At 46.5% G+C, this 17,576-nt stretch overlaps 1 protein-coding gene across 5 annotated transcripts in view; it reads right to left on the bottom strand.

The window, feature by feature from the left end:
* Nucleotides 1-17,249, bottom strand: part of ZBTB24 (zinc finger and BTB domain containing 24) — a 104,371-nt gene extending 87,122 nt beyond the window's left edge. Inside the window, exons 1-3 of one of the 5 annotated variants that reach the window (XM_033938991.1) lie at nucleotides 17,114-17,249; nucleotides 13,562-13,596; nucleotides 11,851-12,815 (exon numbers count right to left, since the gene is read on the bottom strand). In XM_033938991.1, the coding sequence (XP_033794882.1) occupies nucleotides 11,851-12,787 (937 nt within the window). In that variant the 5' untranslated portion in view covers nucleotides 12,788-12,815; nucleotides 13,562-13,596; nucleotides 17,114-17,249. The other 4 variants (XM_033938986.1, XM_033938988.1, XM_033938987.1 and 1 more) reach the window with 4 other exon arrangements.
* Nucleotides 17,250-17,576: the final 327 nt, after the last annotated feature.

The following is a 17,576-nucleotide window of genomic DNA, read 5'->3' as shown; positions in this document are numbered from 1 at the left end:
TCCCCATGATTCTCATCCATGTCGGAACCAATGACACCGCCAGGAGAACCGCGGAGAGCATACCCGATGACTTCAGAGCCCTGGGTGAGAAGCTGAGGAGGATGGATGCGCAGGTGGTCTTCTCCTCGATCCTCCCAGTGAGGGGCAAGGGCAGGGCCAGGGAGGATAGCATCCAGAGGGCGAACGACTGGCTGCGAGGATGGTGCAAGGAGATGAACTTTGGGTTCCTGCACCATGGAGAGGCACTGCAAGGATTACAGGGACCAGACGGGTTACACCTGACCAGAAGAGGGAAGAACATCCTGGGACACCGCTTAGCCCGCCTACTTCACAAGGCTTTAAACTAGGTAAGTTGGGGAAGGGTACTGGCGCAAACAACCTACTTGAAGAGTTAAGCTACCAATTTCTTCTTGAGACTGAAGTAAGGGAGACTAAAGAAAGTAAACACTATAATTCAGGGTCACATTATAATTCTGGGTCACATTGTTATGCTGGGGCTAAGGGGAGTATACATTGTAAATCTGGGTCTAAGGGGAGTTCAAATTGTAATTCTGGAACTAGGAGGAGTGCACACTGTGATTCTGGGACTAGGAGAAGTACACATTGTAATTCTGGGTCCAGCGACAGAATACACACTGCAAACTGTATTATAGGAAGTCAAGCTGCTCAAGAGGGAATACCCCCACAGAGTACACACAATTCTGAGTCTGGGTTAGGCATAAACTGTAGTTCTGGGTATGGGGAGTCCGGGAAAGGTGCACGTTGCAGCTCTGGGTCTAGGAAGAGTACGAGACATGCAAATAATGCTAAAGGTGGCCTAGTTGCTATAGCAGGAATGTCCCCACTGAGACATAACAAACATACAACATGGAGGGCTATGTACGTCAACGCCCACAGTCTGGGAAACAAGATCCTGGAACTGGAAACAGAAATGATAAATGCCGAATTGGATGTGGTGGCGATATCTGAGACCTGGCTCACAGACTCCCACGGGTGGGACATGGTCATACCGGGTTACAACTTGCTTCGCCGGGACAGGGAGGGCAAAATGGGAGGAGGTGTAGCATTATATACTAAAGATGACATTAAAGTCACCAGAATCACAGATGTACGGTACACTGGGGAATCCCTTTGGGTAAATTTGGCCAGAGGGAAGGACAAATGCCTGTATCTTGGCGTAGTATACAGACCCCCAAGACAACAGGATGACCAAGATATGGAATTAATCGGAGATATAGAGAATATCACCTTGCGTGGGGACACAGTATTGTTAGGTGACTTCAACATGCCTGATGTGGATTGGGTCACGCTTTCCTCTGCTTCATGCAGCAGCAGGAGGCTATTAAATTCCTTGAAGGGAGCAAGACTAAGGCAACTGGTGTTGGAACCAACAAGGGATCAGGCAATCCTAGACCTGATACTTACCAATGGAGAAAGTGTCACAGAGGTCTCGGTGGGCGACACATTGGCCTCCAGCGACCACAACATGGTATGGTTCAATCTCAGAAAAGGTTTCACTAAATCTACCATACTGACCAAGGTCCTTAAATTCAAGGACACAAACTTCAAAGAAATGGGAGACTTCGTTCACCAGGTGCTACAAAGCCAAACAGAAACCGATAACGTGGAAGAAATGTGGTCAACTATGAAAGCCACCATACAGGAAGCAACAAACCGCTATGTTAAATCGGTAAGTAAACGGAGTAGGAACAATAAGCCACAATGGTTCTCTACGGAGATCTCGGACCTCATCAAGGAGAAGAAAAAAGCATTCATCTCTTACAAACAATCAGGGAAACAGGACTCCAGGGAAATCTATCTGACCAAGTCAAAAACAGTCAAAACAGCAGTTAGGGAGGCCAAATTCCGAATGGAGGAGTCTTTAGCAAGGAACATAAAGAGAGGAGATAAATCCTTTTTCAGGTATATCAGTGACAGGAACAAGAACTCAGGTGGGATAGTACGCCTCAGGAAACCAGGGGGAGACTATGCAGAAACGGACTCGGAGAAAGCCCAACTGTTAAATGAATACTTCTGCTCAGTCTTCACCCGCGAGGCGCCGGGACTTGGTCCTCAGCTGCAGACAAGGGTTGACTCAGCTGATCCATTTAGTAATTTCGAGTTTACGCCCAGCAGTGTCTACTGCGAGCTGTCAAAGCTCAAGGTTAACAAGGCAATGGGGCCTGACAACCTACACCCCAGGGTGCTCAGGGTGCCCAGGGTGCCCAGGGTGTGATGTCTTGGCGGAACCGCTATCTGCACTCTTCAATTTCTCCCTTAGTACAGGTGACGTCCCGTTGGACTGGAAAATGGCTAACGTCATTCCACTCCATAAGAAAGGCTCCAAGATGGAAACAGCAAACTACAGACCGGTGAGTCTCACATCAATAGTGAGCAAACTAATGGAAACTCTAATCAAATGCCAATTGGATACGATCATGAACGAGGAGAATCTACGTGATCCCCGTCAACATGGATTTACTAAGGGGAGATCCTGCCAATCCAACCTGATCGGCTTCTTTGACTGGGTGACGAGAAAGCTGGATGTTGGGGAGTCCCTGGACATCGTATACCTGGACTTCAGCAAAGCATTCGATAGCGTACCACACCGCAGGTTGCTGAGCAAAATGAGTTCTATAGGATTGGGCGACACGCTGACGAAATGGATTGGGAACTGGCTTGAGGGTAGGCTTCAGAGGGTAATGGTGAATGGCACCCCCTCCGAAACGACGGAGGTGATCAGTGGAGTGCCACAGGGCTCCGTCCTGGGCCCGATCCTGTTCAACATCTACATAAGAGACTTGGCAGAAGGTCTCCGAGGTAAAATAACATTATTCGCTGATGACGCCAAACTAAGCAATGTAGTGGCCAAGAGTACAACAGACAAAAACTCAATGCCCGACAACATGATGCACGACCTACTACTACTGGAGCGCTGGTCTAGGTCCTGGCAACTCAGCTTCAATGCCAAAAAATGCAAAGTCATGCACCTAGGTAGCCATAATCCATGCAAGACTTACACCCTAAATGGCGAGATCCTAACAAGAACTGAAGCAGAGCGTGACCTAGGGGTGATCGTCAGTGAGGACATGAAGGCTGCCAATCAAGTGGAGCAAGCTTCCTCCAAAGCAAGGCAAATCATAGGTTGCATACGCAGGAGTTTCGTCAGCCGTAAGCCTGAAGTCATTATGCCATTGTATAGATCCTTGGTGAGACCACACCTGGAGTACTGTGTGCAATTTTGGAGGCCGCATTACCGAAAAGATGTGCTGAGACTAGAGTCGGTGCAGAGAATGGCAATCCGGATGATCGCGGGTCTCAAGGATCTCCCTTACGAGGAAAGGCTGGATAAGTTACAGCTCTACTCACTCGAGGAACGCAGAGAGAGGGGAGACATGATCGAGACGTTCAAGTATCTCACGGGTCGCATCGAAGTGGAAGAAGATATCTTCCTTCTCATGGGTCCCACGGCAACCAGGGGGTACCCATGGAAAATCAGGGGAGGGAAACTGCACAGTGACACCAGGAAATTATTTTTCACTGAGAGAGTGGTTGATCGCTGGAATAATCTTCCACTTCAGGTCACTGAAGCCAGCAGCGTGCCTGATTTTAAGGCCAAATGGGATAGATACGTGGGATCTATTCACTGAGTTAGGTGGGGAAGGGTCATTGCGGTGGGCAGACTGGATGGGCCGTGGCCCTTATCTGCCGTCTATTTCTATGTTTCTATACTCGCTCCTCCCATGCTCTGGTCTGGCCTACTCTGACAATACAAGGACACTTGGTGGTTATGTTTAGCAGCCTTATCCAGCTAGTACTCCAGCAGTGGGGAAGTGAAGCTGATGTCAGTCAGACTTTCACAATCTGGATGAGCTGGAGTTAGCTTTGATGGAAACTCTAGCAGTTCAGCAATGTAGCTGCCAGACAGACTTCTTTGGCCTGTGTCTCGTAGATGGCAAAATGGATCAGGATAGGCTGGCATACTTGAAGGGTATTATCGTAGAACAAAATCTTTTCCAGAGAAAGGAAAATGGTAAAACCAGAGGACATAATTTGAGGTTGAGGGGTGGTAGATTCAGGGGCAATCTTAGGAAATTCTACTTTAAGGAGAGGGTGGTGGATGCCTGGAATGCGCTCCCGAGAGAGGTAGTGGAGAGTAAAACTGTGACTGAGTTCAAAGAAGCGTGGGATGAACACAAAGGATCTAGAATCAGAAAATAAGATTAAATATTGAACTAAGGCCAGTACTGGGCAGACTTGCACGGTCTGTGTCTGTATATGGCCATTTGGTGGAGGATGCACGGCAGCGGCAGCGGCGAAGAAAGCAAACAGGATGTTGGGCATGATTAAGAAGGGGATCACGAATAGATCGGAAGATGTAATAATGCCACTTTATAGAGCAATGGTCAGACCGCAATTGGAATACTGTGTCCAACACTGGTCTCCATACCTCAAGAAAGATATAACTCTGCTGAAGAGGGTACAGAGGCGAGCCACGAAACTTGTCAAGGGATTGGAGAATTTGAGCTACAAAGAACGCCTTAGGAAATTGGGACTGTTTACCCTCGAGCAGAGAAGACTGAGAGGGGATTTAATAGAGACTTTTAAAATAATAAAAGGATTTGATAAAATAGACCAAGAAGCAGCATTACTAACATTTTCGGATGTGACACGGACAAGAGGTCACAGACTGAAACTGAAAGGCAGCAGGTTCAGGACAAATGTCAGGAAGTTCTGCTTCACACAGCAAGTGGTGGGTGCTTGGAATGCACTCTCGGAGGATGTTGTGGCAGAGATTACTGTTCTGGGATTCAAGCGCAAGTTGGATGCACACCTTCTTGCAAATCAAATTGAGGGCTACGGTATATCTGGGTCTCCAATCAGGAGTACCTAAATGGGCCGCCGCGTGTGCGGATCACCGGACTGGATGGACCTCGGTCTGATCCGGTGAAGGCTTTTCTTATGTTCTTATGAGGGTGTAGATGGGCTGGAGTAAGTCTTAACAGAGATTTCGGCAGTTGGAACCCAAGCACAGTACCGGGTAAAGCTTTGGATTCTTGCCCAGAAATAGCTAAGAAGAAAAAATAAAAAAATTTAAATTGAATCAGGTTGGGCAGACTGGATGGACCATTCGGGTCTTTATCTGCCGTCATCTACTATGTTACTATGTATATGTTTTGATGGCACCTTGTTAGCTGGGCAGTAGAGCAAGTGTAGGGCAGACATTTTTACGGTCCAGCCCTGAACATGGCAAGGATGTGTATCATCTGAGTACAGGTCTTGTGTATCTCAAGGGGAGGAGAAGACATCTTATAGTGGAACTTAGCAAGTAAAATGTAATATACTGGATTGTTGGTGCAACATTGCCTTGATAATGAATGTGACTGTTAGGCAGACAGGATGGACCATGGAGGTCTTCATCTGCTATCACATACCATGTTACTAATGTACCACTGAATACCAACACTTATGCAGTGATTTAACTGAGAAGGAGCCTTTCCTGCCTAGATGCTAGAGAATCAAAAATACAGAAAGCAGATCCTTCTATATGTAATCCAACCCAATAAATCAATTTTAGTAAACTAATAGGGTTCCCGGATATTTAGAAAAACTAACCTCTTTACACAGATCAAATTGGCTATCTCATGCCTATCAATTATTAAAAGAATTTTTAAGATAAATTCATTAATGATTTTAATTTATACTAAATTTAGCACAAAACCACTCTTGATGACTTGGGTGAAACAACTAGGAGGGAAGGCATATCATATGTGATTAGTAGCTTTCAGTGCATAGGACCACATTCTGCCGTCCCAATATAATCATCTATGCCAACTCCTCCTTCCCTTAATATTTCAAACTCGCTTATTAACTTTATTTATTTTATATAAAATTTTTTTATTATTGTTCCTAATATGCCAATTTAATTATTATCCCTAATGAAACTTAATTTTATTCATGAGGGATTACTAAAAAACTCATTTTTTTAATGGCACAACTCTCAATCCATTCAGGAAGCTGCCTTATAAAAACTTTAAATTTAATCCATATAATAGCAACACTTATCTTCAATAGCCTGTTGCTAATCCAACGTTGGTCTTGGATATCAACTGCCTGATGCTCTGTTCTCCCTTGAGCACATCTGACCTTCATCAGGGGAATTTCAATTGTTGCTATGTCACTAAACTAGGTTTAACTTCTGAAGCGCGACATACTGCAATATTCTAGAGAATGACATATGATGGGAATTCGTGGGGCGGGGACAGAGAAACTTTGTTCCCATGTCATTCTCTAAAAACATGAGAATAGAATCGATATGTAAAAATTTAACACATCTTAGACAACTGGCAACTGAATTCAACAAAGCTGCTTTTGAATTTAAATCAACTACTGTTAATTGACATCACTTGTGTCTTGATTGCCTTCGATGTGGCAAAAGTCTTGTTGGCTGATCAGACTCCTACCGTCTGCAACATCATTCCATCATGTGCCCAGCTGATTAAGTATCTGTAACAGATTCCTCCATCGTTGCTGGCATCAAGGAACATTTCTAATATTTAATAGACACTTATTTTCCTGTTCATCCGCTATACAGTTTAGGTTCTCTTCTATAACCATGTCTGAAACACAATCCAATTACCTTCCCAGATGATGTAAAAACATAGGCAACTGAATCTTTGGGAAGGTTGTACCAAAACCAGATAGAAACGGAAGGCTCTGTGATTTATTGAAAGATTAGGTTCTTACCTCTGCTAATCTTCTTTCTTGTAAATTCACCCTTTATGCTATGTACCTTGTCCAGCCAAGGTCTATAGGAACTTCACTTGATAGAAGATTCAGCTCCACCCCCCCTCATCTGCTGAAGCATGTTCCCTGGACATCAGTTAGTCTTCAAGCAGCCAGGAATCTCTACAGGAGGACAAGAAACAAAAGAGAGAGAGAGGGGAACAGGGACCTTCCCGCCAAACAATCAATTCTGCTCATATTAACATTTTTTAAATATATTATGTGCTTCTCTTCATTAGACTTTTTAATATTTTAAATTGTATAATAGTCTCTACTGCATTTGATTGCTTACGATGTATTGTTTTTTTTATTATGAAATTGTATCCTCTTTGCTGACTTGTTCAGTTTTATTCCTTGTGAACCGCCCAGAACTGTTGGTAGGGCAGTATATAAGAAAATTATTATTATTATTAAAAACAGCAACAGTGCAACATGTAAAACAGAGTATGAAACATTAAAACCTGAACTATAAAACAGGGTTAGAGGGAAACGCAGCCTGTACAGTCAGAAGGGGGCAAAAAACCTAGGACCCCTCTCTAACCTAATTCCATAGTCAAACAGATGGCAGGAAGGCTGGTCCGAGACTGAAATCTAGCTTACCAGTAAACGGCCCGGTGACCTACATATCGAAAAGAAATAGGGAGGGTCCCTAGCATAAAAGGTGGATTTACAAGAAAGAAGATTAGCAGAGGTAAGAACCTAATCTTTCATTTTTGTACAATCCCCCCTTTATGCTGGGGACAGATGGGACGTAACAGAGCAATCCCTAAACATCAGGGAGACCAATGAGGCTGTTGCCAAAACTGAAGCCCCAAAAGCAGCATCCTGCTTGGCTGCCACATCAATCTGATAAAACTTGGTAAAGGTGTGCAGGGAAGACTAAGTAGCTGTCCTGCAAATCTCTTCTGGCGAAACAGCTGTAGATTCTGCCCAAGAAGACATACCTCTAGTGGAGTGAGCCCGCCATGTGTGCCGGACAGAGCTACAAGGTGCTTTTCCACCCAGGAAAAGAGCAGCCGAGTATCCATGCTCAGATGAGGATTCCTAGTGCCTCCTTGCTGGTTGACATAGGCCACCACCGTTGAATTGTCCGAGAACACTCAGACAGCTTGTTGATGGAGATACTTCTGGAAATGTAGCAAAGGATAGGCAGATTGCCCTCAGCTGTAGGCGATTGATTGACTACTTGCTCTCCGAGCAGACTTAGACTGCTCCCCAACTGGAGAGACTTGTGTTCATGGAGAGAGTCATCCAGTCTGAAATCCGAAGTGGCAGGCCCTTGGACATTGTCAGAGGACTCAGCCACCACTGCATACTTCTGCGCGCCACCGTCCAGGGCATCGGTGCAGATAAAGAGTCCTGTTGTGGGTTCCAACGGGATGACAACTCCTGAAGGGACGCAGCCGAGCCCTGACCCACATCAATCGACGCCACCATGAAGCCCAGGACCTGGAGATATTGCCAGGCCGTTGGAGCCGGAACAGCTAACATGACTTGAATTGCATGTTGAATCTTCTCTCTTCGAGCCAGCGGGAGAAACACTTTGTTCTGGGCTGTGTGGAATCGGACCTGGTACTCCAGCTCCTGTGTAGATTCGAGTTGGCTCTCAGATTGATCACCCAACCTAGGCGTTGCAGTAGTTGGACCATTTGCTGCACAGTCCGGTTCCCTTCTGCCAGGGAGGGAGCTCTGATCAGCCAGTCGTCCAGATATGGATGGTCCAGGATACCCTGAGAGTGGAGATGAGCTGCAACCACCACCATTATCTTTGTGAAGGTCCTGGGCGCCGTCACCAAACTGAATGGAAGAGCCACAAACTGGAAGTGTTGATCCAGAACATGGAACAGAAGGAATTTCCTGTGACCCGGAAAGATGAGGATATGGAGATACGCCTCCATGAGATCCAGGGAGGCCAGAAACTCCCCTGGCACCACTTCATCAATGACTGATCGTACAGTTTCCATTCTGAAGCATGGAACCTTCAGAGCCACATTGACCGCCTTTAGATCCAGAATCGGTCTCTATCTTCATAGCCTTTCTTTGGAATGATGAAATATTGAGTATCTCCCCGAGCCCAAGTCGTCCTTTGGCATGGGTTCGATAGCCGCAATATCCAGCAGTCTGCAAACCATGGCATGCACCTTGAGCGCCTTTTCGGAATGTCCCTTAAGAGAATCCAGAAAGAAATATGACAGAGGTAGGTAAAATTCCAATTTGAGGCCGTCGCTTAGGACCTCTAGGACCCAATGGTCCAAGGTCTCTACCACTCCACCAGAAAAGTTGAGAGTTGCCCTCCAATGCGGGGGAGAGGGGCCAGAGGCCTGGCATCAGAACTGCCTCTTCGTGGAAGTGGGAGGACATCGGTTTGAGGACTGCTGACGAGCAGGGTCTCCAAAGCGAGGTCTGGAAGAATTGAATCTTTGACCCATGGCAGGAGGACTGGCGTACTGATGTGGGCACCAGAAAGGATGAAAATTAGGACGCCCCGAACTCCTAGTGGGGCAAGGCTTATTTCCCGGCAAAACCTTAGACTTACGGTCCTGAACACTGGCCATAAAGTCATCCAGACCTTGGCCAAACAGGAGCAGTCCTTTGAAGGGCAACCTACTCAAAGGAGGAATCCCCAGACCGCTTCCTTATCCACAGCATTCTCCTAGCGGACAATGAATAAGCACACAGCTTGGCAAAGACCTTCATCATGTCATATAAGGCGTCCGCCAGATAATCAACTCCAGAAATCAGAAAATCCAGATCACGGAGGACCACGATATCAGGATTGTGGTGAAGTTTGGAATGGCACACCCAGGCGACAAATGATGTTGCTCTGACCCCAGCCGCCGCAGAATCAAAGAGGCGTTTGAGAACAAAATCTACCCACCTGTCCTGAACCTCTTTCAGTACCACCCCTCCATTGGAGGGTAGGGAGGTACACTTGGCGACTTGAGCCACAGCTTAATCTACCTTTGGAGAAGCAAAATGCTTGGAAAACTCTGGTGCCATGGGGTAAAGTTTTGTCATGGTTCAAGTGCAGTTCAGGGGACCCTCCGGGTTGTCCAAACCTCCAAAATAATTCAGACCAGATCTGGATTATCAGGAAAAGAGGCAGAAAGCGGTCTTTGATCACTCATCAAAGAGCATTCCACCTGGCCTGGCTGCAGGTTCAATTCCTGCAGGGATTCTGAAATTAGATCCTCAAGCTAACTAGGCTTGAAATAACCTGCGAACAGACGGATCGTCCGCCAGATCTCGGGACCCACATAATCTTGATCACAAAGGTCAGCTAGGTTAGCCACATCAGCAGATGCCCCCGAGGTGCCTTGAGGCAGCAGAGGAATAGAAAGGGATGCAGACGTGATGGCAGGCATCATCCATCTGTGTTCCGAGGTCCCTGTCTGTGAACACAGAGATAGACTGGAGTCCAGTGGAGGATAAGAACCAGATGGCTGGGTAGGCGACTGTGGGGACTTTTTAACCAAGTATGCCTCATACATCATATTCACATATTCCAGGGGGGGGGGGAATCTCCCGCAGCAAGGGCTGCTCTATGTGTCTCAGATTTAGAGTGCTTAGATGATTTATGAGGCTTTTCCCTGGAACTGCACTTGTGTTTCGCTGAAATGCCACCAGCACTCTACTGAGGGTCTCCCGGTGTGATTTTTGCTGCATTTGTAGCATGGGATCCAAGAAGAACTTCAGAGGTGGAAGGCACCAAATCCGTGCACACCGCGCCCCGCTTGCGGGCCACAATGCACATGGAACACGGCTGCGAATCCAACAGCCATTCTCCGCAAATGAGGCTTTTAAAATGTTTGACACAAATCCAAGATGGCCACCGTGGGTGCTGATTTTGTCCTAAAATAGTTGGGGAAAAACACAGGAATCCCTGGGAAATGGCAACTTTGCGATTTTAGAGGTCATGGTGGGGTGTATGGTATGCAGGGAAACCACCCAGAAACCCATTTTTAGAACCCCCCCAAAATCGCTAAACCAGGCACTGTGCTCTGTGCTGTTAGGGAGAAATGGCAGTCAATACTGAAACAGCATGCAGGGAGATCTCAAGCCTCAGGAAGCTGGAAAACTGGATTTCAAGTCTGACTGTCTCACCTGCCTGGCCACCTCGGTCAGTGACTTCCACCTCCGGATTACTCAGGGAAGGTAGGCAGTCTGGTCCCGATCCTGGGCGCGCCTCCATGGAACTGCGCAGCCTGTGCTCCTCCCACTAGTGGACGAACCTGGGGCGAGCTAGCTCCTGATCCTGGAGCCCCAATTTGACTTGCAGGCTGTCCAGAGGGCTTACTGCAGTGGCAGGTAACCCCCCAGAGGCAGACTTTAAATCAAGTCTGCAATCTCCCGACTCAAGGATGTCCCCACAGGGTATTTCCACAGCACAAGGGCAAACCCGCAAAAAAGAATAAATTAATACACTAAAATTTCAGAAATGAAACACGAGCAGAAGAGATGGCTTGTAAGAATACAAAACTGATGTTCAGGGAGCATGAGCTCCAGCAGATGAGGGAGGGGGGTGTGGAGCTGAAACTTCTATCAAGTGAAGTTCCTATAGACCTTGGCTGGATAAGGTACATAACAGCCCATCTGTCCCCAGCATAAAGGAGGATTGTACAAGAAAAAAGTTGTACAGAATATTGTCCCTTTTTATATTTTAATAAAAAAGATTTAAATATCAAATCATAATTGTTTGAGGCTTGTGCAAAAGAAGACCGAATCCATGTGGACAGGGACAAACTTTTCTCTACACTTGCAACACTTTTGAATATCAGGGAGTTTGTTTCTACAATGATTTCTGATGCTTCATTTATTAGAACTGTGGTGCTGTCCACTTGGCAGAGTGGGATATCTGATACTGTGGACTTGCAGAGTTTCATTTCTAAGTATTTTGCTGTACTACAACCTCTCAAGATTGGAAGAATATTTAGAAGAGTAAAACCCGAGCTCTCTGCATATTCTAGGAGTGTAATCAAGTAGCTTGTCTGGGCTACTTTTCCAAGCTCAGAGTTAGGTTCTCTCTGCAAGTGAATAGATGTGTTTGCTCATAGCTTTACCCACCTGTGTGAGTTCTTCGGTGAATAACCAGAAAATGATGATATTTAAACACTTTGCCACAGTCCTTGCATTGCACCTCTGTATTTGGTCGCCTCGTCTTTTCCTCTCCTCTCTTGCCTTCTTCATGTTTGTCCTCATCACCTAATAACTTATAGTCTCTCAGTCTTACAGACCTTTGGAGCTTCCGCTGGCTGCATCGGCTCCTGCTCTTGCCTCCTCTCTGGGGACAGGGGCTGTACATCTCTGGTGTTGAGGGCTGTATGAGAGTCCCTGAGTTGCTTGTGCCGACAGGCCCTTCCTCTTTGCCATCCCTCACATGGTTATTGGAGATCACTTCTTCTGTGGCTGTCTCTTTTCTTCTCCAATTTTCTTCCTCTCCCCTTTCATTTGGTTGCATGCATTCTGCAGAAATGACCACCACTTCTTCCTGGCCGCCAGGTGAATACTTCTTTGGTCGTCCTCGCTTCCGCTTTGGCAGATCTCCAATTGCAGTGGCAGTAACTGCATCCCTGCATCTGGGCACTAGATCCTTAGGGCCATGCTTGCTCTGGTAATCGGCATAGGCCTTCACCAAGTTATTAACTTTTAAGAGCTGAGCAGTAGCCACAATCTGTTCTGTGGTCTTCTGGCTCACATGGAGATGTCCTGTGTAGATGAAACCCAGCAGAGCTCCAAAGACATCCGCCATCATCCCCTCTAGCATGTAAACAGAGTGGCCAACCTCACCCTCCTCAGCAAACATCATGGAGAAGTACTCACTAGTGGCGGCCAACAGGGCCTTGTGCGCCCGGAACTGTACATTCTCCACGATCAACGTGATATCACACAGGAAGTCCTTGCGTCTCTGCTCCTCAAAATTTGCCAGCACGGTGTCACGGTGGACCCCAGAACGAATGAGAACGTGTTTCTCTGTTACAAGAGCAGGGGCTGTTTCTGCCATTCTTCACTACAAGTCAGATGGGACAAGCCTAGCAAGGAGAAAAGAAAAAACAACCATCACCTTTTTGGGAATTTGAACCAACATCTGTTTTATACCAATGTGTGGTCACATAAATCACAAAGTCCCCGAGGCTGGCAAAGAAGGAGCTGAACTTTGTATTTCTTTATTTCCCCAGTCTGTGCACAAGCCCCTTGTATCATACATGGAAGCAGCAAATGCAATATGTATACTTGTGGTCTCTACTAATGTCACTCCATAGACATGTATATCTTTAGACAGTTAAAACTAAACATGCAAAAGCTGCCCCAGAGTGAAGAAAAGCTATGACATAATGCTGCAAACAAAAAATAGGGAGCTTAGAGGCCAAGAAGAAAGACAACCTTAGCCCTGTGTAACTGATGACATCCGAGGTTGCTTCTCATGCTTTGATATCATCAATGAGTGACAGTTTCCATTCAGGGCTAATTTATTTCAAACTTTTGTGAAATATATACATAAGAGTTATCTGCACAATACAACAATAAAATTATGATACAAATTTAAACAATGATGACTGTGGGTCATTGGTATGGGCAGACTCGATGGGCTATAGCCCTTTTCTGCCGTCAATTTCTATGTTTCTATGTTTCTATAACAACAACAGAAACAAAAGATTGATTTCAGTCCCTTCTAGCAATCGGAGAAGATTCTGTGCCCCTTGTCACTTACAGTTCTTGTTTCATTCAGTGCCAGCTTCAATGCAGTTGCTGGCATGGTGGCAGGGCTGCTCCTCACCTGCTAGTCTTTAGATGTTATCTCAAGATCCAACACTAAAATAAAAATATACCATTTAGTTTATGGCTGAAAGTCACCAAAGTACAAATTGCATTTCCTTCTTATGAAAGGTGAGAAAAGGCAGAGTAATGAGTAGACAACTCTGGTACCCTTTCACTTATCTAGAATTATCACGTATACAGTGCTGTCTGAAAATAATCCCTTCACCAAAGAGTCATTGTTTTGGCCTATCAGGGACTTCCCTAGACTGCTTCCTAAGGAAGTCCCTGATTGGCTGAGGCACCCCAGGCCCCTACCAAGGGAGGAGCCCAAGGCGCCTGAGCAAATCAGGGCCTTAGGCCCCTCCCTGTGCATCTGATGATGCATCGGGGCGTGGCCTAAGGCCACAGTTGTGGCAGAGGAGGCGTGGAGCAGGAGGGACTGAGCACCCCTCCTGCTCCCAACGATATTACAAGGTATGGTGAGGGGGTAGGCTTTGCCTACTCAGCCAGCCAGCCTCGGAGGAGGCCTGGAGCAGGAAGGACTGAGCACCCATCCTGCTCCCAACGATATTACAAAGTATGGGGAGGGAGTGGGCCCAGCCTGGCCAGCCAGCCAGTCTAGGTTAAGATACAGGGAGGAAGGGAGGGAGGTGTGCCCGGCCCGGCAAGGCAAGGCGGGTTTTCACATGGCAGGAGGGAGTTGTTCGCATCCCTCCTGCCTTTTCTTCAGTGGGGCCACGTTTGGGGTGGGAGATGCATTTTTTAGGGGTTTGGGGAGGAAGGACGCACTTCCGGGGGGGGGGGGGGGGGGGGGGGGGTTAACCGAGCAGATATTTTGCGTGTAAAATATTTGCCCGATTAAAAAAAAAATTACAAGCCCTGACAGCAGTGACAGGAGGCTGCTTCTCCTGTCACTACTGTCAGGGTCTGCGCATGCGTCGGGATCGGACAACAGCGATGCATGACGGCAGATGGGGGCAATCCTCCAATCGCCCCCATCTGCATGTTAAAGTTTTGTGAATTCATCAGACCTGCCTGTATCGGTCCCGATCGGGCAGGTTTGTGAATCTAGCCCTTAGGGGTCCTTTCATTAAGGTACGCTAACCAACTTAGCACGCACTAAAGATTAGCACATGCTAAATGCGTAGCTTAATAAAAAGACTCCTTAGTCTTAGTAGAAGTCTAGGGTTACAACATCTCCAACCCCACGCCAGTTTTGTGATGTAAACAAAATAAATAAAAAAGGCTTTTCCTCTCTTTTAGGCCCTAGTTCATGCTTGCTAACACCAGCTCTGGCAGGATACACATTTCAAATCTAACATATTGTAATCACAAAACAGAAAATAAAATTTATTTTTTTAACTTTTGTTGCCTGGTCATTATTCAAATCATGTTGGTCCCGGGCTCTGGTTGTCTTCTTATAACTAACTTGCCAATGGTCTGGCATCTCTCCTCATCGTCCCTTCCTTCTCCCATACCCCATGGTCTGACATTTCACTCTCTCCTTTCCTTCCCATTCCTATCATGTGCCCTCTTTCTCTACCCCTGCCATCCAGCATTTTCTCCTTTGTCAACTTCCATCCAGCAATTGCCCACTCTTGTCTGCCCCCCTCTTCCGCTCCTCCCCAATGGTACCTATTTATGCTAATTGCTGAACATATTCCTGTAGAGGAGAATCTGTTTATCCATACACTCACAGTACTGTAGAAAATGCTATACCAGAAACAGATTGAAAAGGACCAGAGTGCACAAAAAAGAAACAACACAAAAAAACTCTCAGCTGTGTGTCTAAAAACTGGATCTAATCAGTTTTTCCAAAATAATTTTATCAATTAAAATTAACAAGTCTCTCGGCTGTATAGCTTTTCTCTAAAAGAGACAGCTGTTGAGCAGGAAATGTGAGGGGAACCACATGATCGTCAGAGGGTGGAGATACAGCTAGATGTGAAGGACAGAGCATGGGAAATAGAGATCAAGCTAAGAAAAATCCTGTTAGAGAAATTTTGCTCCCTGTCATGCCTTTCATTCTACAGTATGTCAGTAAGGGTACTGAAAGGGATAGGCTGCAGTGTAATGTGACTAGCACGGGCTTCTCAGGCCCTGGGTCTCTGTACCTAGTGATTGACTTCCCCATGGTTGCTGCTGCTTCTCTGCCCTGGCCGTCAACCATTGTTCGTGTCCCTTCTTCAGTTCTTAAGTCATGTGCGGCTGCCGAAACTTCTCTGATGCAACTTCCTGTTTCCGGTTGCATCAGAGAAGTTTCAACTTTCAAACAGCTGTGCGTGACTTGTTGAAATGCTTGTGCCACTGGGAGACAAAAATGAAAATCGCCATGAAGGTGAGAGGAAGAGAGGGAGAGAGATGCCTGCACGAGGTAATGGGGAGATGCCTGAATGCGGCGATCGGAAGGGAGGGGTGCTGGACCGTGTGATCGGTGACCGTGCGCATTCCCTGACTTCAATGTGGAGACAAGGCCATGCACCGCTCCACAGGGCAGTGAATGGCCTTGTCCCCATACCCGTGGTGTCCACTTTTTTTCTGTTCCCATTTGGGTGGCTACCCAAAGGTAACATCCACCGTGTCATTCTCTACTTGGCATGATGGCAAATTGCTAACTAGCGTTTAAGCTTAAACAACTATAACCTGTACAGAGTTGTGAGTGTAGCTCTGGCCACCTTGTTGGGTAGACTAGATGAACTGCTCAGGTCTTTATCTGTCATTATTCTTTATGTGTGGAGCAAAAAAGTAAATATCCCTCACACATTGCCCTATTTCTAAAATCTACCCTCTAATTCCCACCACCCACAAAAACCTTTTTGTTGTTTCATTAAATAAATGTCAAACCACCCAAATGCCTCTCCTTATTAAAATACACCACCACCCTATGAACTTCCCTACTACCCCAACTCCCTCATTTGCAAAAACTACCCCCATACAACTGCACCCACTCTGCAAATTGCCTTTCCCTCTAAAACTAGCCCCCATGACTGCCTTAACCACAAAAATACCTCCTTTATTCAAATTCTTAATTAGAAACAGTGATGAAGTTTTCTCATATCAGACTTATCTCCACTGATCACACATAGAGGAGAGGCCTCAGATCCCCGTGTGTTGCCATTGATTAACTATACAAGAACTATATAGGAAACTCTCCCCCTTCCTGCCCAATTTTAAGATGATGTATATCAAAAAAACTGATAATGAACTTAGCTTCAATTATGAGCTCTTATATCTATACAGCTAACTTTAGGTTGGCAGCAAAGAAAACAGAAGCTAAGAGATCGAAGAACTCCCTGCCTAATTGAAGCTCAGTTCATTATCCGTTTTTTTGATATACATCATCTTAAAATTAGGCAGGAGGTTGTGGATTCTGTCTTAGGACTTCCCTCGGTGCCTAATAAGAGTTACCTTTGCCTACAACCCTTCCTCTCTGCGGACGGGCAACCTGTCATCGCCGTTCGAGCTCCTATTGGTCATTCTGCTGCCCCCCAACCTCCAGAGAACTCTCCTGCTCCCTAGGCCTTTGTCCGTCGAGCCCCTTCCCCTGGCCAAGAGCAGCCTGAAAACCCACCATCCCCTGACTCTCCAGGCGGGAGTTTGCTCTACCGTCAAGCGCCTCTTCGCCGCCGTCCCGTCGCCTGCCTCTGACGCAACAGGAAGTTGCGTCAGAGGAGGCTGAGACGCCGGAGGCAGACTAAGAACTGCCTAGTCGGGCTCCCAGGCAATGCTTCCGCGCAGCCGCACTCGCGGTCGCCTCTTCAGGCGCATGCGCTGCCCAGAGCTAGTTAACGGCTCGTCAAAATAGAGAGTCACGAAGGATCGTAGACACGAAACCCAACGAGGGCTACAGAGCCTTCCAAAATGAGGCCATTGGATGGATGGAAAAGAAAAAATGGCACAGAGAAATTAGTCTGCAGTGGAATGGGTTCACTTGTTTACTCGTTCCAAAAATATTAGCACATTAAACTCTGGAATTTGTGGCTGGACAATGTGGTGAAATGTTAGCTCAGCAGGGTTTAAAAAAGTTTGTCATC

The sequence above is a fragment of the Geotrypetes seraphini genome, chromosome 3 (assembly GCF_902459505.1).
Source record: "Geotrypetes seraphini chromosome 3, aGeoSer1.1, whole genome shotgun sequence".
NCBI classification, from domain to species: domain Eukaryota; kingdom Metazoa; phylum Chordata; class Amphibia; order Gymnophiona; family Dermophiidae; genus Geotrypetes; species Geotrypetes seraphini.
Note: the sequence above shows the minus strand (reverse complement) of the source record. Positions and strands in the feature narration are given on the sequence as shown.